This window comes from Petaurus breviceps, unplaced genomic scaffold (genome assembly GCF_028583685.1).
Source record: "Petaurus breviceps papuanus isolate PSGF00001 unplaced genomic scaffold, PetGlider_PUasm1.0 229, whole genome shotgun sequence".
NCBI classification, from domain to species: Eukaryota; Metazoa; Chordata; class Mammalia; order Diprotodontia; family Petauridae; genus Petaurus; species Petaurus breviceps.
Window position 1 is genome coordinate 9,469,867 of NW_027185903.1, and position 24,535 is coordinate 9,494,401.

The window sequence follows — 24,535 nt, forward strand, 5'->3', positions numbered from 1 at the left end:
AAAAAAAAAAATATATATATATATATATACACACACACACACACTATTATTAATACTATTTTACATGTAATTGGGAAATAAGATATACAGGCATTAGGGCATAGAGATCCACCAATGCCCTACTGGAAAAGTTGAAGGGGGTATGGGAGAAGATATGGGAAAGAGCAGACTGGAGGAGGGGATATCCTGCGGGACTGCTATTTTGGGGTGGTGGGTAGGGAAAAAACAGGGAGAAATTTTGTAACTCAAAATCTGGCGTAAAGGAATGATGTAAATCACAAGTTAATAAAGCATTTGAAAAAAAAGAGCATTATGACCCAATTAATTCTTGTAAGTCATGCCTATAGCCATTTCAATTTCTTAAATTTCAAGTAAAACAAACAGTACCACTTTAAGAATTTTAAGTACATTTTATTAACAACATATCCCTTTGATAAGATTATGCTTCAGGAGGCTTTTAATGCCCAGAGACATAAACTGTACACACTATACAAAAACCACCAAAAAAAAAATCAAGGTGGGCAAAACCATTTGGGAACAAACCTCTTTGTTTAAATTATACACAGCTCAATGAAATATTCTTACAGAAAATATATAAATACTTTTTCTTTCTATGTTACAGGTATACAATATAAATCAGATTTCAATGTCTGTTCAGTGACCTACAAACACTAGAACCTCCAAATATGTAGCAGCGTATTACTAAATTAAAAAAAGAAAAGAAAAAAGAAAAAAAAACTGCCTGGGAAGGGAGAATAAATCTGAGATTTTCACAATCCCTTCCCACTCTTTAAAACAATTAATTTACACCAATCTCTTACAATACAGCTTTAGGGTTACTGACAGACCAGTATTGCAACATTTTTTCAACTACATAGATGAAATGTTTTCCTTTCCCCCCCTAAGACTTTGCATTTTGTGCTAAATCAACCTATTCAGTGGCAAAATTGCAAGTTAAATTTTTTTGGCATAAATTACATTTCTCAAATTAAATAGGTATTTTACAAAGGAAGTCAAGCAAAATGTGCAATTTATGCATGCTGTGGCATAGCTATCCATCTATCTACCTTATAAAAATAGCCCAAAGGAAAAAAGTCCAAGTCCTGCATACAGACCTACTGTGAATGAATAGAACTCCCTGGAAACCAGGAAGAAAAAAGAAAATTTGTGGCAATGTTTAAGTGTTCCAATTATTTTTTTTCATAAGCATAACTATTTGATTTCTCTGGTATATGTTAATAAGGAAACCTCTCTGTAGTGAAACCAAAGTATTTAATTAACAATGCATTGTTTGTGGAAAGATGGGGGTGAAACTCATAGGATTGGAGACCTAACTTACATCAAGGAAGATCTTTTCAATAACAAATATTCTCTTATTCCAAAAAGCTAATTCTCATTAAAATTTCTCTCATACAATAGATTTAAGAAATTCACTTTTTCCTTGTTCACTAACGAATTGTGCATTGAAAACAGAATTGGAAGCATTGGACACTTCACATTATCTCTTAGGGAAAAACCTTTCAAAGGAAGTTTCCTAAGGCTGTTCTTAAATCAGGCTAATTTACAAAGTTTTTCTTACATAAATTAGCATTCTACTCAACATGCAAAACAATTGCTGATCTGCTAGATAAAACCACAAAATATTTATTGCTTAATGATATGTGCTTTAAGGTATGCAAAAATGTATCTTCTGAATGCTACTGAACAAAACATGTCTACATAAGCTTCCAAGTCATAGTTGAATACTTTGCCATTATTACTGTGCCCTGAAAAATTAGTCAAGCTCTGGTTAAAGAGATGCAAATTAATAAAAGCCTTTCCCTATCAAGAATTGTAGCATCTATTCTGTATAGGCTTTCTTTCTGAGGGTATCTTATTTAACAGTGCATATGTGGCCTACAAACCTATTTTTAATGCATATATTCTTTTTTATCTCAGAGAATTTTACCACACAAACAATATTTAGAAGAACTTTGGGGGTAGGGTTGAGGGATGGGGGTTGTTTCTGCCTCTTGTATCCACCTAAACATAAATAGGTAACAAAAATGTAAGTGTTAAGAACTTTCAGATAATATTATGAAAGCTCTATATCTGATTGCCTTATTTGTCACTATCTAAATAGAATCTAGTTACATGAAGTTAATTGCTTTTGAAACAAATTTTGAAACTGGAAATAAAAATTCACTTTAAGACAATATTAGAAATTCACAGTTTATAACCAGCACAACTGCCAAAGTTCCTCCAATTTTTTCAATAATTCTTTCTATTAGTGAGTAACACAATTTTATGTGGACTAAAATTCATTCTAAAAATTCTGTATCTTGAAAAACTACAGTACTGACATTATTCTTGTAATCTATATTCTGGTAATACCTACTAATAGATGATTTTCTCAAATATTTTTTCTTACCACTGACACCACTCCTAAACTTTTCAACTATGATTTTATTTTTTTAAATATCTAAATTAAGCACTTGGCATAAGCATTTTCCACCATAAAAGACTACCTTTGATACAAGTTCTCAAAGAATATTAAGCCTGCCAATGAATCCAAATGTTAACCAAAGAGCATGATGATTTTCTAAGTACAGACATTTTATTTCCTTAGAACCTCAATGATAACCAGAGAACTACATGGTTCTCTCCAAACTAAATGCTACAGGTGAAAACGACAAAGTTTAAGTTTCTTATAGAATACTGGTCAAAAACTGTTTAGGCCACTATTTATGCCTTAACTTCCGGGAAGAAAAAACAAACATGAATTAATGGTTTAATTCATGAAGGCTTAAACCACAGATTTTATAGTCTATTCTAACTGAGGTAGTTTGAAACTACTGTCTAAAGCATATGAATCCCATTTTGGGGAGGATCACTACATTATTTCCTTTGGAGTTTTTAACCACTATTTGGTCTAACATTTCTGACAGTTGGTTCTTTGGAGAAGTAATTTAATCTTTCAAGCCCAAAGACCAAGTCAACAGGCAAGTTTTTAAGTACTGTCAATATATTACAGAAATTCTTAGGGCTAGTGATAAATGAAAAGTTGAAACAAATTATTTCTGCTTTTCCTTCAACTGGATTTCATGAGAGAAAATGAAGCCAAATTCTAGTAGAAGCAGGTTACAATCCTGCAGGTTTTCTGCTCTGATGTAAGTTGCTATACAGTGCACATAAAAACAATTCACTGAAGTGCAGTCCAAGAAGTGTTATATAGTGAGATGAAATGTTTCATCCCAACAAAACTTTCAGTGCCGGTAAATAATATATAATAGTTGTCCAACTGGGAAATAATAAGTGGGTTTTGCTTTCTAGTTCAAAGGGCTATTTACATATATCTCAAAGAACAAATCAGTTAAGATCAGTATCTGCAATATATGGGGCCATGAGTTAATGTCACAACTGTCAATGCTGACAGTAATTACAAAAATGGTAAAACTGAATGGTCTTTTTAAAAAGTGTCCTAATTCAGTCCAGCTGGACGTTTTTTATATATAATATACATATATATATATAAAATGATAATTCCTTTCAATCACAAGCATTCTAATGAAGATTTCCGTGCTATTTTATATACAAATTTGCATATATGTAGTTAATTCCTGTAAAGATTTCCAGGTATCTCTAGATACATTAAAAAGTTTTTTTTTTTAAACAAAAAAAAAAAAACCTGCCCTCATCAATTTAGCAACATCACTAATAATGTAATAAAGGCAATCATTACATTCTTAACTCATCCATCACTGCATTTAATTTGTGCAAAAAAAAATTTCAGAAAGAACACTGGTATAAAAATTAAAGTTACTGCTGCTTCAAAATTTGGTACTTAAGGCTTTTCACTACAATTTTTATCATAATAATCAGTCTCATTAATTAAAGCAACATCTAAGGAAATATGGCTCTGCTTTTCCCATGGAATGTGGAAATGATGTACAAACCCAGTCTCCTCACAAGATTCAGAGATAATTTTCTTACATTTAGGCCAAATGTCAATAAATAATACTTATTCAATTTCCCACTGAGAAAAAAATGGCATGTCAAGAACACAAAAATGAACAGAAATTTTATTGAATAAAAATATATAATGGGCAAATGATTATATTTCAGTTTAATTAAAATTATTTTTTTGGTTTACTTGGGAACTGTAGTGAAAAACCTTAATTGGTTCATATAACTATAATAATACATTGCAACGAAATCTGAGAGACTGAAAATCAAAACAACCATTTGCAATTATAGTAACATTAAATTAAGTTAAAAGTCCCAGGTCGCTGAGGCTCTTCTTTCAGTCTGAGGTTATAAACCTCTCAAGTAGTGTTAAAAACATTAAAAAAATGTGAGGTCCAAAGTTCACCCCCAAATACCAGCTGTTAAAGCACATCCCAGCATGGAAGATGTAGCCTTTAGAAACGTAGATTTCTAGTATATATGAGTTAATTAACAAACAAGGCATCTTTCTATTTACCCTAAAATGAATTCAGAATCAACCCTGTAAAAGGGTGTTTCTTCATACTATCTTATTATTGTTCAACTCTCACGTTTTTAAAATTAAAGAAAAGTTGTGTAGGTGTTCAGTGCTTGGCTCTTGCATACATTTGGTAAATATAATTCATAAAACTGGTAATGGATGACATCCCCAAAGAACATATTTGGGGAGGAAAGTTTCTGCTGGGGAAAAAGAATCTGCAGTTCATACTGTTCTTGTACCAGGAACTGCTGGAACAAGCTACAGAAGATGCTCCTGTCTTTGTTGTCCAGTCAGTGAGGTTTTTCTGAGGATTTCAGGAAGTCCAAAGAGATACACTACATAAAGATGAGGTCAGGATTCGGCTGATGTATCAATTATAGGTTGCTTTGGTGGAGTTGATAAGACAGCCTCTGCTTCTTCATGCATCTAGAACAAAATGATGAACCATTAATAATTCCTGATGCAGTCTTGTCAGACAAGGTACTTCTGCACTGGTGGGGAATGGAAGGGTCCCATATATAGAAAGAAAATTATGCAATGACTGATGACTATATGTGCTTAAGCACCTGATGTAGAAAAAACACAACTACCACTGTGTACATCCTAGGCATGACTGATGTTTACAAGATGCCTAGGTCTTTTTACCTTAGAATAAAGTATCTGAAAGAGGGTCTAGCTCCTTTTGTCCTGCTAAGTGGAAAACAGTGGTACCTCACCTGTAGTTCTCTGGGCAGAAAAGTTTTTCTTAAACTATTCATCATGTGTGATGCTTTACCTCTTAGGGACCAGAATAAACAGCTGAAAAATTGTGTGGATGGTGACACTGATTAACATATGTACTTTGCGGAATACTATTAGTGATTTGTATTATATCATTGATAAACTTTACAATTAGACACAAGGAGTGTAGTGCTGTGTTTCTAGTCCTTGAGATCTAATACTGGACTACCAGATACCAATTTTACATCTAGAAATTAAGTGAAAAGAATCTCTATTTTCAGTACTTCCCTAAATTACGTTGTATCCACTTACCTATGAACAGGCTATATCCCTTCCCCCAAATGTAAGCTCCTTGAGAACAAGAACTATTTTGTTTTGGTCTTTGTTCAGTGTTTCACACAGTACTTTACAAGAGAAGGTGGTTAATAAATGTCCACTGTCTATATAACTGAACATTTAATTGTTAGCAATGAATAAGTACAACTTCTATTTCTCCTTACTTGTAAAAATTGTACATCTTGAAATAACTCCTGTATGAATCTGCGAGACGGCAGTCGAAAAGTACAGTGTGATAACAAATAGGAAACCTCAGAGTAAAGGCATATATCATCAAATGCTTGAGGAAACTTCTCTTTAATTCTAAAATGGAAGAAAAGATTTGCTAAATTAGAAAAATGTTAATTCATCATTTGATACTTGCTTTTAAAATAAGTAGTTCCTAATTATAAAACATTTTTCAAATACATCCCTGAGTCACCAATTAAACACTGATGGGTATGATTTTTTAAAGTAATTAATATAAATAATAATCAAGGAAAAGAGACCTTAGATTATTTTTATTAGAAAAAAAGTTACGGGATGGTTAAGTGGCACAGTGAATAGAGCACCAGCCCTGGAGTCAGGAGGACCTGAGTTCAAATCTGGCCTCAGATACTTAACACTTACTAGCCATGTGACCTTAGGCAAGTCACTTAACCCTAATTGCCCTGCCTTACCCCTTCCAAAAAAAAAAAAGGAAGAAAATAAATAAGTTATATCCAAATTTAGCATTTAAAATTTAGCTCTTAAGCCACTTCAGTTATCTTTCAAAGATATACTTCAACATTCTAAGTCAAAATTAAAGATGATGATGTGCCATCTTTGAATTTCCTACTTAGACTGCAAGATGTGATCCTGATTTGATAAAGTACTCTAAAATTTTTTCCAAAAAAGTGCCTTAACAAAGCTTTGAAAGCTTTAAGAAAAAGAGGAAATTAAAAGAATTAAATTTAATCTATAAGAAATCACTATGTGCTATTTATTATGTAAGGCAATCTTTAAATTTTTATTACCCTATTTCTTCCTGAAGTCAGAAAAACAAGCAGAACAAATACTACAGGTGAATTAAATTTGCATACATTATTTACTCACGTCAAAAGTCCTGTCTCATGACCTTTAGTTCCTACTGAACTACTCAAATTGATAACTAATCTTAACACTTCTTTTCGAAGGAGTATACGGCACACTGGTGTATCATCAGGAATTGACTTGACTCCTGGAAAAAAAAACATTTTTCAGAGTAAAATTCAATGCATTTCTCACTTTAGGAAAGCAAGCTTTATGAGTCACAGACGTATTCAGAATCATTTAATAACTGCAAAATGTTTCTTGATACTAATAAATTCTACAGAATCTGATAATACTCACCTGGCTCAAAAACATTTATAATGGTGCAGACAAAAAAAAAGAGTGAAAACATAACGCCTGCAAAAGTTTAGAACACTCATCAACAATTAAAACATTTAAGTGTCTGTCACTTGAAAAGCACTGTGCCAGGTGGTGGTGGGGGAGGGGGCATAAAGATTTTTTTTTAATGATAATTCCTGACCTCAAAAACTTTAAATTTTACTGGGGCAATGGTAAGAAGAATGCTAATACACGAGAGAGAATGGGGCCAGATTGTATAAAGAGCTTTAAATGACAAGCTAAACAGAGTATCACATTCTAGAGGTAATGAAGTTTTTTAAACTGGGGAGTAACAGGGTCAGTTTTCTATTTTAGGAAGATTATTTTGGCTACTATATGAAGAACTGATATTAGTAAAGAAAGACTAAAGGCAGTGAGTGCAGTTAGCTTATTATAAATATCACAAGAGATTCTAAGGACTTGAACCAGGATGTCAGCAGGAGGAGATGGATACAAGACATCTTATAGAAGGAGAATCTATTGGACATGTCAACTGATCAGGTGTGGGGAAGAGAAAGTTGATTCAAAGGACTAAGCATAAAGTAACTTAAATTTTGTGTCCTATGATATGACACCAAGAATGAAGACAGACTATTTTGCATAGTACTTCTCATATAAATGCTGTAATTATTTATTAAAACATGAGGTTCCTTTAAAGCTTTTTTTTTCTCAAGCTCTGAAAACTTACCTAGTACCAGTTCTGTACTCTTGGTACTACTGGCTGAACCCTGAGATACTGCATCACTGCATCCTGAAATCCCAGAAAACTTTGAGGAAACGACATCTAGATGATTGTGGATGGTCTGCCCACACCAATCAGAATATGGAATGTCTGGAAAGTCTGAAGAAAACAACTACTAATTTAGTTAAAGGAATTTCATGATTTGGTCACTAAATTAAATGATAATCCTTCATAATTAATTTATACAAGAAATTTATCTGTTCAATAAGATTACTCCCCTAAGGGTTTGTCTTGCTTTTAATTCTCTTTCAGCTTTTAAGAACTCTTTACTGAAGATCTGAAGAGTAAATTTATTAACTTATTTAGTGAAACTTATTTCTCAGATATTAAGATGTTTAATAAGTTACAAATTCAATTTCATGATAAATACACAATAAGACAATTGGTGTAAATGTGAGCTATATGAACTGAGTGAACATGTTTCCTAAGTATCAATGTTATTGTACTACAAAAGCATTTTCCTGAGCTATTATTTGACTGAAGGCAAACTTTCTCTGCCCTGATAATTCAAGTTAATTAAAAGTTGTCATTCATTCATTCATCCATTTATTCTCTACTGTAAACAAGGCACTTAAGAAAAGAGAGGCCTTCTGGAGTAGTAGATAGTCAACCTCAGAGCTAGGAAGTCTGGGTTTGATTATGGTCTCTGATATACTGACAAGGGCTGTGTGACCTTGGGCAAGTCAATTAACCTCTCAATTTTAGAGGTCACTCTCTAAAACTAAATACTGCAGAAGAGTTGCTTTATCCCCACTGGTAAAAAAAGAAAATTCCAAAATGAAGAATTCCCTACACAAATGAAATCATAGGTCCAAACAAAACAAAATAAACCTATGCAAGAAAGTGTGCTAGGTGCCAGGAATACCAGATAAATAAAAGGCATAGTTCCTGATCTAAAGAAGTTTATTAACTGAATAGATGAAAAAGGAGAGAGGAACATAAAAAGCCAAATCATTAATATTAGAACATAATGTGATATGATTCATATGACACCAATTATCTCTTAAAAATTTTTTTCTGGCACATCTGCATAATTTGACCTAATGGACTAAAACAAAAATCTTTTGCTGTTATTTTAGGAATTAACATTGGGCAATCACAGAATTTTGGTGGTGGAAGAAAAAGATCATTTAGTCCAATTCTACTAACACATCTTATGGACAATGAAACAGACTCAGAGCTTAAAAGACTTAACCAACATCATACTGCTAATTACAGGTAGAAAAAATATTAGTATTGGTATCTACTTTTTTTGATGTTTTATTAGGTGTTTTTCCTACCATACTGCCTCACTCTACTTATATGATTTTCTTTATCTGTTTTTTTTTAAGTATCACCCCCAAATCTTTCACATATCAATTTCCTAAAATCCTAGGAATCTAAAAGAACAGTTTCTTTGACTCTGAGGTAACTTTTCCTTTTTCAGATTTCCCATTTGCAAAAAGAATACCTCATAGAAAAGGTGTTAAAAATTTAAAGTAGTGGGGTGGCTAGGTAGCACTGGCCCTGGAGTCAGTAGGACCTAAGTTCAAATCCAGCCTCAGACACTTAACACACACACACACACACACACACACACACACACTAGCTGTGTGACCTTGGGCAAGTCACTTAATCCCAACTGCCCTCCAAAAAGAAAAAAAAAAAAATTGAAGTAGCTTAATATTAAAGAAATGACAAGTCTATAATAAGGGTACACTATAACTACACCTTAAGATTTTAAAGCACTGCCTGAACCTCTATGAAAATATACACTTGAAAAAACCACTAGAATTAAAAAACTTAATAGTTACTCTAGCTGTAGTATCAAATGGAAAATGTAATTTTATGGGAAAGCAAAATACAAAGGATACAGAAAATATTATACTATAAACAAACTCTTCAAGAGATAATCTTGGCTGGTTTTCCTGAGTGATGTACAAAATTACTAAGAAACTGAATGTTGGGATGTTGAAAGTCTTTTTGTTAATTTCACCTAATAGCACAAGAATACAATTTAATTGGTTTTTGCCATTGTTGAAAAATAAGTTTATGATATAATACTTTTTAAAAAAGAAAAAGAAATTAAAGTATCATTTTTGTACACTCTTTTCTTTCAAACTATTTTCTTGGTTGTCTCCTTTCCCAAATGGTCCTCCCAGTAACTGATTCTGATTTGTCTCTATTTTTGTAAGTTTCTTTGTTTTTTAATATTTTAGCTAGCATAATATTGCTAGGAGGGTAGGAAAGGAGCAGTGAAGAAATACAGTACTAAGTAGACAAGAAAAGGGTCCGACCCCAAAGGGACTAACTAGATACCCTAAAGTCACATAAATTTTCCTGGATGACTTATAAGCAAGAAAGAAGCTGAATAAAGAAAGGAATGGTCACGAGCAAGTCTCTTAAGCTCTTCAGGCCTGAGTTTCATTACCAAAGATCTGGTAACACAAGAAATGTAACAATTACAAAGGCATTTCACTTTATGCAATAGATTTTTTGAAAATTAAGCCATTTCACCATTAATTTATATTAAGATGCTCTGTGATTTACATCATGTCTAACTTTTCACTTACATGGTAGGAATGAACACTTTAGTTTTAAATTTTGCCTTACTTGCTGGGAATACCTCTGTATGGCTTTTAGGACCATTTAAGCACCAAACCTATGATCACAGAGGATGTTCTTCCTGTATGGTTCTTCCTGTAAGGTCTTCTGAAAACAAAGTTCCCATTTTCCATGTGTATACTAAAGATCTTATTGAATTCTTTATTAGAGTACCTTGGGATCCTTTGTGAAATGTTTCTTTCCTTTCTTCCTTAGTTTTGTGGTGGCTGACAGGGCTAACACAAGTCTGTGTTTACAGCAATATTCTGAGGGAGTTTAAGATTTATAGCACATATTCATTTAAAAGTAATTTTTCATTTGTTTTATAATGAGAAAAAAAATGTAATTCAAAAACCTGAACCTACTTCATGTCTTAGAGAAAAAGATTCTATCTCAGAGGGTTCCTTAACCTGAACAGAGATACTAACCTGTGTGAGTATAAGTTGAGTCCACTTGGTTACTGTGCTGGTAACCCAGAATCTGGATACAGACACAATAAAGACAATTGTCGTCTGTGTGTTCCTGTAGCCCCGTGTCTTCTGTATTTTCTAAAAATTGAGAAGCATCTGAATGGCTTGTATTCATTATTTCTGTGAGACTAATCTGTTGTCGGAGCATTTGAAATGGACTTTTTACAAGATCTCCAGTACCAGATGGAAGACCTACTCAGAGGCAAAAAAAAAAAAAAAGATATGAGAACTAAAAAATATTTGGTACAATCAAAATCTTCTTTCCAAGTATCTTAGGATAGGTCAATTTTTTTTTGAGTATGGGAAAGAGAAAAGATAAAGCAAAAAAAGAGAACTCTGTGCAATTATGAGCATAATTTTAATGGAGGAAAGAGAGATAAGATGTTATTATTTTGCTCTAAAAATATAAAAAGCTATCATTTAAACCTAACAGCATTTATGTTTTGTGGTTTGAATTTTGGGTACAAGTAAAAAAAAGAAGAAATGTGAAATAATAACACAGAGACATCAATAATCATTGTTATCATCCATAAGAAGAAAAGTGTTTAAGGAAGAGTAATACCTTTTTACAGAAAAGATTTTATTACTTTTAAAAAATTATGATTACAAAGATAGATGAATACAAGTACTAGAATTATTAGACATTTAAGCTTTTCTAATTTAGAGGTATTTACTATTTAAATTTTAAGCATTTCAAATATTACTTTCTTATGAATGAAAATGACTTGTTTGCTTCAACAGGTAGATCACTTGCTTGTAAACTCAGATTAAGTATTGTAATTTGAAAGTAAGGTGACATAAAAAGGATATAAATATAAAAATAGAATTTTTAAAGCCTCATCTATTCAACAAAGACTACCAGAGAATATATTTCTTAAAACAACCAAGTATAAATTATAACATGATATGTAACCAAAAGTGATGAACAGAATAAACAATACTCATTACCTCCTGAATCAGGTAGTACTCTCACAACACGATCATCACATGGAGGTATAGTTTTCTTCTGAAAATAAGGAATATCCTTTACCTAAAATTTTGAAATAAGATCATGGGAACTGTCTCCAGAAAGAAAATAAATAACACTTCTCAAAACAAATGACATTTTTAAAAAGTTGCTAGCTGTACACAACTCTACAACATAAAAATCAAAAAGAATATTAGTCATAATTGTAGCAGATCAAAGTTGAAAGGGACCTCTAGTGTCAGATAGTTCAACTAGCACTTGAACAAAATTTCCCTTTACAACAAACTTGAAAACTGACCATCAAACCTCTATGATAGCTCTTTAATTCCCAAAGCAGACTATTCCATAGATCTAATGAGTAAGATTATGGTGTTAGAGTTATAAAGTATTTCAGAGACCATCAAGTCCAATTCTCTCACTTTCCAGATGTGGAACCCGATTTCCAAAGAGGTTAAGGGACTTGACTAAGTACACAAAGGTAGTAAGGCACAGATCCAAAATGCAAACCCTGGTCCTCCCACCTCCAGATGCCATACTCTTCCCGGGGTGCCATTCTGCTTCCTCTATTCAGAAAGCTGAGGAGCAATAACAACAAAGTTCTCACATTCTAAAAATTCTTACTAGAAATAAATTATGCTTGCTCTATAATGAGGAGACTTAGGTTAAGATAATGCTTCATGGCACTTATGAATTCTTTAACCCAGTGTTACCCAAAAAGGCATCAGGAACTTCTGGATGTCTTAAAAGGACAGATGCTACCAAAACCACAACATAGTAAAGAATCTGTATGAGACTAAAAAGTAACAGGAATACAAAAAACAGACACTAGAAGAGAGATGTTGTTGAAGAAAAGGAATATGGTAGGGGATAAAGTGTGAGAGGAGATAGAAGAATGATATCCTAGACAGGCACAGTGAAAATAAATTATTATATAGTAGGACAACGTCTACCTGAAAATTCCTTTCATGATGTAGCTTAAAACCACATTTGCAGAAATTCATATTCATTACAGTACTAAGTCTTAAGAAAAAAAATACATTTATGAATGTACCTGGAATATTTCGTTGATGTCCACAGGAAGAGCAAGTCCAATGTAATCATCTGAGCTACCATATGTAGCATTGGATACCATGGACCTAACTGAGGAGGAGCGCTGCAGTGTATTTTGATTAATGGGACTTAATAGATCTTCTTTATCTAATGAAGCATAACTTAAAGCTTTCATGAACCTAAAATACCATGAAGAATAAAAAAACCGCTGAATTAGTCTGATTTGTCACCTTATTTACACAAATGAATTTATACTTTTGCCCACCTTTAACAGAAGATGTACCAGAAATTCAAAAAAATCTCTCAGACTACTTGAGGTAGTTAAGCAACACTAATTATTCCTAAACGTTTACTTTGTGGTAAGTTTATTTATAGTGTTATTAATATGTAATAAATATTCTAATAACCTACCTAAAATAGCCTTAAGTGAATATTCAAAACATGGGTGGTCACATTTCTGGCAATAAAGTTTTTACAAATGCAGACAACTAGATAAATCTCCAGCTGCCAAATACTACCTCTACCTCTAATTCTTGAAACATCTCAAAAGTCAGAATTGTAGTCTGGAGCCACACACCACTAGAATATAAAACAAAGCAATTTAAGAGGTTGTTTAGGGTGGTAGTCCTAAGGACACCTCTACCAATAACTGTACAGTAAAGCACAATATTCATTAAAAATAAAAACAATTACTCCATAATAGCTAGTATTCTTATGCCACTTTAAGGTTTGCAAAGTTTTAAAAATATTATCTCATTCTATCCTCACAACAACCCTGTGTAACGAACTTGGCAAGCACAGATGTATTTCACACCTTGTTTCTGCTATTGAATTAATACCTTGTTTCAGCTCAAGTTTCTTTTGAGCCTTTTATCAAGTCTGTTAAGAAACAGAACATGTGAACCCCACAACTTGTGAACTCCTGGGGAGGAACTAATGACTATATAAGGAGCGCCCCAAGGCTAGAGACAGGAAAAAACTCTTGAGGACTCTTGTGGTGGCAGAGTCAAGGAGAAAACTTGTGGTATCCCGGCACGGTCTGCTCTGCTTGTGTTGATGTTTGTGATATTTTGTATAGAGAAGCCCTGGTACCTTACTGGAATCCCTGAAAGAGGATTTTCTGGTTGTATGTTTACCAAAGTCCTGGAAGAGGGATTTGGAGGTCCTAGGTCTTGAGTGATTATTTATGCTGACCTCTTGGACCTTGTTTGTGGGTCTGTGTTGATTTCTATGTTGATGATTTGTGCTGAGTTCTCAGACCTGTTGATTGGTCTGAGTTGATTTCACAGGCAGATAGTGAGTTGATGATGGTGCCAGCAATGTGTATGAATATTATTGTGGCTCTGTCAAGCTTTGTCTTCCCAGAAACAGGACCTGTGAAGGACTTGAAATGGACTCGACACTGTGAACTTCCATATGGAATGGGAACTGGATGAAGAACTAAACAAGGAACTGGGAGATGCCTGACTTTGAATCCAAGTGACAGTTGGAGCTGGGACTGTGGAAGCTGAGAGCCAGCCTCAAGTCAAGCTAAAGAAGACTTGGATACTGTGTACTGGCTGAGATGATTATGATTTACTGTGACCTAGGGGTGGATAACTTTGACGTTTGTACTTTGTGATTGAATTAAGGACTTTGTAACTGACTAAATGATTGTACTTTTCGAACTATTGTGACCCCTTTGGTAAGAACTATGTGGTCATTTTAGTTAAAAGTACATTGTGAATGCCGTATTTTTATTTTCTGTGAATGTTTTGCTCTTATTTGTTATTGAATAGAGAGTTCACTATACTGTGTAATCAGAATCTTAAAAGCTGTTCTCAGCAGCAGTCCTCTGGAAAGTTGCTTGTGCTTGGCTTTACACCCTGGGAAGTAGATGTTGCTATTATTCTCATTTTACAGATAAAGTAACAGAAGCAAACAGAGGTTGTGTGATTTGACCAGTCATACAGCTAGTAAGTGTTTTGAGTCTGGATAAGTATTTCTGACTCTAGAACCAGTGCTCTATCTACTGCATCACCTAGCTGTCTCAAAATCCTTTAATGTTAACTATTTTCTCACAAAATTCCTAGGGTAGCCGAAGCTAGCCAAAATTATTCATCTTCATAAGATCGAATCCACTAATAAACATTATATTCAATTAAAAATCCAATTCAATAAACATATATCAAAAACTACTATGTGAAAGGAATCTATAACTGGTGCCTGGAATAAATGGTCAAACTTTATAAATAGTTTTTAAAGGAGCTTACATTCTAATGGGGGCAAATGATATCAGCAAAGACAAGTCTATGTGAAGGTGTTCAGAACCTTGAAAGATGGAAGGGACCTCCAACCTCAGGTCATCCATCTAATTCAACCTACATTCAAACAATAATCTTCAAAAACCCTAATACTAAGTTTATTTTACAACATCATTACAGCTCATACTTATACAGCACTTTACAGTGTTGAAAGCACAGATCATTTAATCTTCATAACAACTCTACAAATTGGGTATTATCCTAATTTTACTAATGGGAAACAGGCTGAGACAGGTAACACTACTTGTGCAAAATCTACCACTTATTATATCGCAGAACTAGCACTCAAACCCAGGTGTTCTGGCTCCAAGAAACGGAAGGTGCTTTCTCTTCCTTCACTCTAATCTCCAGTTTACTTCCTGCTCCAGTACTTCAAAAGATCAATGATTTCAACTACCTGGGTACTCCTTCCCCTTATGGCATCTGGCAACCTTTCACAACAACCTATCACCTAGTGGCCAATATTGTCACTTATTTAGGCTAATAACCTAGGAGAACACTCAAACTTGGTGGGATCAAAGCTTATGATCTCCTGGTGTAGTCTTCAAGAATATATTATCACTTTCATGCTACAATGAAGCCCTGGAGGTAAGACATCAAACAATTTTATTTCACTACTGCAGGCATCTGCGATTTTATCATTTTATTATCCATGATTTTATATATCAATACATACTAAAACCCCTCTATGCCTTAGTAAAAAAGCAGAAGAAGCAACAGAATAGTCCAAACAAGGGTCCTGGGGGAGTATATACTTTTAGCTGGGTGAATCCGGGATGGCTACATAGAGGAACTCACATCTGAGGTGAACTTCCATGGAAGGTAAGAAAACTAAAAAGTAAAGAGGAGGACAAAGTACATTCAAAGCATGGAGTACTGTGGCTTGTAAGAATTTATGTTGGTGGCTGAGTTCAAGAACTAGAAGATTAGTTTGGCTGGAAAGTAGAACAGATGGGGAACAGATATAAAATAAAGCTTGAAAAGTAGGAAGGGGGAGCTACATAGTAGAGGATCTTCAGTGTGAAGCTAAGGATTTAATTTTTCTTCCCTAAATATAATAGGTTAGTTAAAATAACATTTAAAATAGGCTGGGAAGATAACTAAGAGTTGGCAAAGGCTGATAAAAAATAAGTCTTACCAGACAAACTTATTTTTCTTTTTTGAGAGGCTTATTAAACTGGAAGAATAGGGAAATGCAGTAGGTATAATACTTCTGTTTCTATAAAGCATCTGATAAAGTATTGCATGTTATTTTCGTAAAAAAAAGATAGGAAAATTTGGCCCAGATAAAAGGTACAATTAGAGAGACTAAAAACTGAATGACCCAAAATGTAGTCAATAAATGTTCAACAGGAACCTCAAAACTTTCCTTTTTGTTATCTGCAGTGTCCTATTATACTGTATAACATTTTTATCAATGATTCAGATAAAGGTATATAGTTGTCATGCTTATCAAATTTACAGGGCAGATGCACTTACACAATTCAAGTCAGAATCAATACTCAACTATTCTGATAGGTTAGAACACTGCATCTAGTGAGATGAAATTTAATAAGGATAACTGAAGCCTCACATTACGGGTCAAAAGATTAAACTTCATAAGTACAATATGAAGGGTGTAGCAATTAGTCGGGAAAAAAATGGAGGAGGTTCTTAATGGTCTACAAGCTCTACAATGTGAACCCAATATGTAACAGGACAGCAAAAATAGAAAAGATAAACTGCAGTTAGAGGCATAGTGTCTAGGACTAAGGAGTGAAAGCCCTAATATACTCTGCCCTGATCCAAGCACATATGAAGGACTGGGTTCATTTGTTTTAGGAAAAACGTTGATAAGAAGCAAAGTACATAAAGAAGAGTAACCCAAGATGGTAAATGGCCATTCCAAGAGGTTCAGTTAAAGAAATGAAGAGTGTTTGGCCTAGAAAAGGGAATTGGGGTTGAGAGTGGGGTTATGGGGAGATGAGAGGGACCCATGTGGGTGGAGGGGGAGAGGATTTGATGGTTTTCAAACATCTAAAAAAACTACATACTATGGAAGAAGGATTAGGATTTTGTTTGTTTTGGTACTTGGGTCCAAAGGACAAAACTAGGAATAAGAGGGAAAAGTTATAAAGTGGTAAATTTAGGTTTGCTATAAGAAAACTTTCTTTAAAAATTAAAAATATTCAGAAGCAGAATGAATGAGCTGTCTTAGAAGATACTGAATTTCTGTTCATTTGTGATCTTCAAGCAAGGTTGGACCATATATTTCCTATGGTGTAGAGGGGACTTTTGTTTAGGTATAAATTGAACTAAATGATCTTTGAAGTACCTCAAAAACTGAGATTTTGATAACATGCACATCTCCCCCCTGTCTATTATACTTTGAGTAATACACATTTCCTCATGCTGGCCTCTATATACTCCTAAAATGCTCACTTCAAGAATGAATTCAGGTACCATTTTTTCCTCATGAAGACCTCATTCAGTTCCCCCAACTAAAGGCAATAAGACCTCTCTAAAGTTTCTCATACTATTCTATTCTCCTATGTAATCTCATTAAAAATTTTAAAATAATTATTTTTAATACAATTATTTGTGTACACATTTCTTCTCTTGACTAGACTGCGAAGTTTATTTTTTATATTTAATATACTTGGGTTTTTTTTTGTTTTGTTTTGCTTTTTAAAGCGATTGGGGTTAAGTAACTTGCACAAGGTTACATGGCCAGTTTTGTGGGTGTGTGTGTGTGTGTGTGTGTGTGTGTGTGTGTGTGTGTGTGTGTGTGTGTGTGTGTGAAAATCTGAGGCCGGAACCAATCTCAGGTGTCCCGACTCTGGGGCCGGCGCTATTACTCGCTGTGCCACCTGGCCACCCCTATTTAATAAACTTGTTAAACATTACTAGAGTCAATTAAACTTTCTGTGTAGCCATTTACATTTAAATACATGAATTTCAATGCTTAAAATGCCATTACTTTTTGGTTACTAGATACAAGCACCCAGAAAATTTCTTTGTTTATTCTCACTAAAGAGTTTTCCTTTGATAATACTATAGTATATATTGTTTTTCTAATTTTGCTTTTCATTCTACCTTTTTAAATATTTCTTTCCAGATTGTTATATTCATTATACTTGAAAATCTAAATGCCACTGCATCAGTTTACCATAATTTAACCATTTTCCTAATGTTTATAGTATGAAGTTTGGTCTATTTTATCTATCTATATTAGCTATATATTTTGCAATTACAAATAATACACCAATGAAAATCTTTAAAGTGAAAGCTTTATTTTCTTTTGGTAAAGTTTTCAAGGTATGTTTCCAGCAATGGAATTATAGGGTCATAGGATAGGAATTCTTTTTGTAACTTTTATAGTACACTGACAATTTCTTTCCCAAAAATGCTATATTGATTTCCAATTCCACCACAATGCCATCAATACTCCTGTGTTGTTTTCAATTATCTGAGCCAATGTGATGGGCCAGAATTTTCATTTGTGTCTCTCAGTATTAGCAGGCTGAGCATTTTTTCAAATAATAATCTAGCATTTATATAGTACTTTAAGGCTTGCAAAGTGCTTTACAAACTTCTCACTGAATCCTTAAAACAACCCTGGAAGAAAAAAGCTTTTATTCCCCCTTTACAAAGATGATGGCCTGAGGCAGGCAGAAGTCAAGTGATTTGTCCACGTCACATGGCTAGTAAGCATCTGAGGCTAGATTTAAACTTGGGTCTTCCTGACTCCAGGTCCAGCACATTATGCCCTGTGCCATGTAGCTGACGTGATTAACAATTTGTATTTCATCTTTAGTAAACATACATTCACACCTCTTGACCATTTACCTATCAGGAACTAAAAGATGCCTTTGTAACTTTTTAATAGTTCTTCATATACTTTAGATGTCAAGCTTTATCTGCCATATTTACAAATATTTTCAATCTATTATTTTCCTTTGATTATGTTATATAGAATGTTTTTTCTTTTAAAATAATTATGTCTGGGGCGGCCAGGTAGCACAGCGAGTAAGAGCACTGGCTCCAGTGTTGAGAAGACCTGGAGATCGAATCCCGGGCTCAGACACTTAGCATCCACCCAGAAACACCTGGCCGTGTTACCTTGAGCAAGTTACTTAACCCCAATTGCTTAGGGGTGGCCAGGTGGCTCAGTGAGTAAGAGCACCGGCTCCAGTGTTGGGACAACCTGGAGATCGAATCCCGGGCTCAGATACTCAGCACCACACCCAGAAATAACTGGCCGTGTAACCTTGAGCAAGTTACTTAACCCCAATTGCTTTAAAAAAAAAAAATTATGTCTATGTTGTCCTTAATGATTTCTTCTATTTAACAGATTCAACAATTCCCTTCCAAAATTAAGATAACACATTATTCCATCTTCTTCCACTTTTGAAATATAGTTACATTAGCTGAAATTGATTGAGCTAAGAAGTTATAATGAGTCTAGATGAATTTTCTACCACATTGCAGATGTTTAAAAAAATTTAACCTTCTCCTGGTTATTTCAACAGGTGCATCAACATTTTATTTACCGGTATGTATTTGGTTGTACATAGGTTACTTTATTCTGTTGATGTTTCTCTTTTATTTTTGCAGCCCGATACCAAATAGTTTTGGTGCTTATCATCACTTAAACATTTTTAATTCTAGGAATATAAATCTATTTCCATAAAAAAAACCCTTTTCCCCTACATTGTGTGTCATATAAGTATTTAAATTAATTTAGGAAGCAAGATCATTTAATCCGACCCACTCAGATATTATGTCCTTATGATTATTTAAGTTTTCCTTCATTTTAATCATTATAGTTTTACAACAGTTATGTGATATGTATTTAGAAGTAGGTTAATTGAGCAATTATCTGATAAGTTTTGTTGCTATTATAAACAGGGTTTCTTTTATTATGATGTCTTCTTGATCTTTATTTCCAGTAAATAAGAACGAACATAATTTTTGTGGGTTAATCTTGTATCCTGGAACTTTTCTGAATTCAATTCCTTTTCAGCTTACAATTAATTTTCAATTAATTAATTTAAGATTACCTTTGTTACAACAGCACCAACTCTCTGCTGCTTGTCTGTGCCCCCTTCTGAATGTCCTTTTTTGCTATTCTGACTTTTGAATTTTCTAGATATATTATGAAGTAATTTGCAAATAATCATTTGACCTCATTTTCAATCAATATAAATCATCTACTGTTGTTTTTTTATTTTATTCCAGTTGATAATATTCCTAATACTATGTTAAAGAGAAGTGGTGAAAGTATGGAAAATTTGTTTTGTATTTATTTTCAGTAAGAATGCTTTTAATGGTTTTTCTACTGTATATCATGTAGGCCATTTGTTTATATGTTATTACATATTGATTTTCTGATGTTAAAAACAATGTTGAGAACCTGCTATAAATCACACTTAGTTTAATTAATTTTTTCTATTTAATGGCATTTTATTTTTTCTAATTACATGTAAAGATAGTTTTCAATGGTTTGACTGACTTAATTTTTAACCAAAAATTAATTTGATGAATGGTTTATAATATACTGCTGTACTGTTAATACTAATAATTTTAAAGTATTTTTGCACTTACAGATCAGGGAAACGAATCTATAATTTTTTTTCTGTTACCTTTGCAAAGTTTAAAATAAAAACAATTTATTCCCTATGAGAGGCAACACCATGTAGTGGATAAAAGGTCAGCTTTCAAGTCTGTAAGAGTGGTTCAAATCCTATATGTAACAGAGTGGTTGATTAACAATTTAGAAGTTTCTTAACTTTTGAGTGCCTTGGGCAACTCTTTAATGTTTCTTAACTTTTGAGTGCCTTGGGCAACTCTTTAATAACCTAAGTTAGATCTAGGTATAAGGAGATGCATAATATGAGTTCCCTAAACCAACAAAATCACCTCTGGACCTTTTGCCCCTTTCTCTACCGATATAAATAACTTATAAAAGGCATTGCCAGTATAGTATTATTATGCCCCCTATTTTAGAGTTGAGAAAATAGAGGCAAACAGAGGTTAAAGTCACCTAGCTACTGAGGACAAATCTGAACCCAAGTCTTTACTCCAGGTCTAGCACTATATCCGCACTGTGCCACTTGGCTGCCTCTTTCTTTACATGTAGACATTATTCCATTGTGAAAAGTATTAAAGAATTCATTTTGAAACTGTCTGGGCCAGGCATCTTAACTCTTCTTTTCACTAGTTTTGTTCCTTTTCTAGTATCTTTTAGGCACAACCTTAATTCATTTCGATTTTCCTCTCCTCTAACTGATGCAGGGATTCAGTGATATAAATCTGGCTCTACACACTACTTTGGCTATATCTCATAGCAAAAATATGGCACTATTGTTATCTTTTTAATATTTTAATTATTTTTCTGATTTCCTTCGTTAATCAACCATTGTTTAGTAAAATCTGTTTACCTTATACTTTTCTTTTACTCATATTACTGTCTTTTTTTTTGGGGGGGGGGAGTTTAGATTGGGTCTCCCTATCTTACCCAGGCTAAAATACAAGAGCCACTCATGGGTTTAATCCAAATAATGATGGGTATATGGAGTTCTGATCTCCATTTCCAACCTAGTTTGGTTTGTCCCTTCTTAGGCTGCCTGGTGGCACCCTGCCCTGGGTTTACCCCATTGGTGCAGGGCTTGGTGCAAATACCTAAATCGATTTTTGCCCTACTACAGCAATACACCGGACTTAATATCCAATTAGAGGGGTGCCCCACCAGCCACTACTCCACTACTTCTAATTTTATTGTTAACAATGGAAAATGCCCAGAATCCCAAGGCCATATATATGACAAGATAAAGACCTAAAATGAAACATTCTCTTATTTATGTAAAATTACTTAGTGAATGGATTTTGTGACATCTATTTTGGCTACTCAGAGACCTTTTTTACTTAACACTAAGATAAGTTCTGAATAAGTGAGACTGCCAGTTAAGGTCTAGAAGGCTGAAGCACTACTATATAAATACCAGATATACCACAGTAACTTATTTGAAATAGGGCCTTATAGCTTACAAAACATTTCCAACTACAGAATAGGTGGTATTAGCTCTATTTTGCAGATGAATAAACAGGGACTAAATAATAACTTCCCACAATCATCTAGTTAATTGAGCCAATAAATAAAAAGTTCTTGAGACACTGGGGCAGGCCGGAAGGTGTAGCTGGCAGAAGCAGGCCCAGAAGGGCCCTGAACAACTCGGAGGGCAAGTCTTCCCACCAACCACAAGGTCCACTATCAGGCCTATCACCAAAGGGCTGGGACTGGAAAGAGCAAGGTAAGAAGCAAATACAGGGGGCCCTGTCCTGGACAGCAAACACTCCTGGGGCTACCACTTCATAGCCCAGAAATTTTTTTTAAAAAGCCCCTTTCAGGACCTCCAAAGACTAGGATGACAGAGTGAACCTCACTTGATCCAAACCCCCCCTCTGAACCTGAAAACATAGTAACTCTTGCCCCAGGGCAAAACCCTCTACAGTAAAGGCTTGGGATCCTAGAGGAAGGGCCTGGCTAGGACCCTGCCTCAAAATGGGTAGAAAGCAGACTACAAAGACAAAGACTCTGGAGTCCTACTATCCTCTGAGGGAGGAACCAACCTCAGAGGGAGACAATGTGGACTCCACAACCAAAGCTGAAACTTCAACAGGGAATGGGTCCCAAGCACAGAAGGGTCTCCTAGATGAGATCAAAAGGAACTTTAAAAACAAAATGGAGAGAGATAGAAGACAAAATGAACAATTCTCTCAAAACTAAAATAGCAGAATTAGAAAAACATTATAATGAGGAAAACATCTCTCTAAAAAGAAAAGTGTATGATATGGAAAAGGAGCTTCAAAAATTAACCAAGGAAAATGATTTGCTAAAAACTAGAATTAACCAAATGGAAACAAATAACTCTACAAGGAACCAAGAATTAGTCAAGCAAAACAACAAGAATGAAAAATTAGAAAAAGAGGTAAAATACCTCAAAGAAAAAATAACTGACCTGGAAAACAGATCCAGGAGAGATAATCTGAGAATTATAGGCCTACCAGAAAATTATGATGAAAAAATTAGCCTGGACAACATTCTCCAAGAGCTCATTAAGGAAAACTGCCCTGAGATACTAGAACCTGAGGGTAAAATAGAAATCGAGAGAATCCACCGGACACCTGCTGAAAGAGATTCCAAACTGAAAAGTCCTCGAAATGTTGTGGCCAAACTCCAGAACTACCAAATAAAAGAGAAAATACTTCAAGGGGCCAGAAAGAAACAATTCAAATATCAAGGGTCTACAGTGAGGATTGCAAAGGATTTGGCAGCCTCTACACTGAAAGATCAGAGGCAGTGGAATACAATTTTCTGGAAGGCAAAAGAGCTCGGGTTACAACCAAGGATCACCTACCCAGCGAGACTGAGCATATTCTTCCAGGCAAACAGATGGTCATTCAACGATATAACAGAGTTCCAGACCTTCTTGATACAAAAGCCAGAACTCAATGGAAAATTCAACCTCCAATTACGAGATGCAACAGTGACTTAGAAAGGTAAACAAGGAGAACACACACACACCCTTCTATTTGATAAGAGCAAACTGGTTATAGACAAGTGGAGGGTACGAGTATAAAATACACAAAATGACGATTAAAAAAAATCTTATTAAGGGCTACAAAGGGACTGCAATGGAAGAAAGGGAATGGTTGAAGTGGAAAAGGATAAATCATGCCACACATAGAGGCATAAAAACTGTATAGCAGAGGACAAAAAGGGAGGGAGTTGGGAAGCATATGAGCTTTTCTCTCATTGGTTCTGGTACGAGGAGGGAATAACAACCAGTTAAGCACAGGACTCTATGGAGAAGAAAGACAAAAAGTATCATTTTAGAGGGAAAGAAGGGAGGGAGAGGAGCTTCGCATGAGATTTGTTCCTGTCACTCTTGATACGAAGAAGAAATAGCATACTTCATTAAGTATAACAATATCCTACAGGCAGTAGGAGGGAGAAAGGGTTACGAAAGGGGGGTAGGAGTGGTTTGTAGGGAGGGAAGTAGTAAGAGGAAAGAGGAGGAAAAGGGAGGGGGGCTGAAAAGGGAACACTGAGGGAGGTGGTGGTCAAAAGGAAAACTATTAAGGGGGGGAAGGGAGAAGGGAGGGAAAATATGAACATTAACAGGGGCAGGAATAGGATGGAGGAAAAGAAACAGATAACAATCATAACTGTAAATGTGAATGGAATGAACTCTCCCATAAAATGGAGACGGATAGCAGAATGGATTAGAAATCAAAATCCTACAATATGCTATCTACAAGAAATACATTTGAAACAAAGGGATACCCACAGGATAAAGGTAAAGGGCTGGAGTAGAATATATTATGCCTCAGCTAAAGTAAAAAAAAGCAGGGGTAGCAATCCTTATCTCAGATAAAGCAAAAGCAAAAATTGACCTAATTAAAAGAGATAAGGAAGGAAACTATATCCTGTTAAAAGGCACCATCGAGAATGAAGCAATATCATTA

At 34.4% G+C, this 24,535-nt stretch overlaps 1 protein-coding gene across 4 annotated transcripts in view; it reads right to left on the minus strand.

Moving 5' to 3' along the window:
• Window positions 1–390: 390 nt before the first annotated feature.
• Window positions 391–24,535, minus strand: part of RICTOR (RPTOR independent companion of MTOR complex 2) — a 172,575-nt gene continuing 148,430 nt past the window's right edge. For all 4 annotated transcript variants that reach the window (XM_069096191.1, XM_069096192.1, XM_069096190.1 and 1 more), the window contains 7 exons: window positions 12,724–12,901; window positions 11,654–11,735; window positions 10,664–10,897; window positions 7,599–7,751; window positions 6,596–6,719; window positions 5,686–5,824; window positions 391–4,891 (listed from right to left, as the gene is read on the minus strand). In XM_069096191.1, coding sequence (XP_068952292.1) covers window positions 4,817–4,891; window positions 5,686–5,824; window positions 6,596–6,719; window positions 7,599–7,751; window positions 10,664–10,897; window positions 11,654–11,735; window positions 12,724–12,901 — 985 coding nt within the window. In that variant the 3' untranslated portion in view covers window positions 391–4,816. The remainder of the gene's footprint in view (window positions 4,892–5,685; window positions 5,825–6,595; window positions 6,720–7,598; window positions 7,752–10,663; window positions 10,898–11,653; window positions 11,736–12,723; window positions 12,902–24,535) is intronic.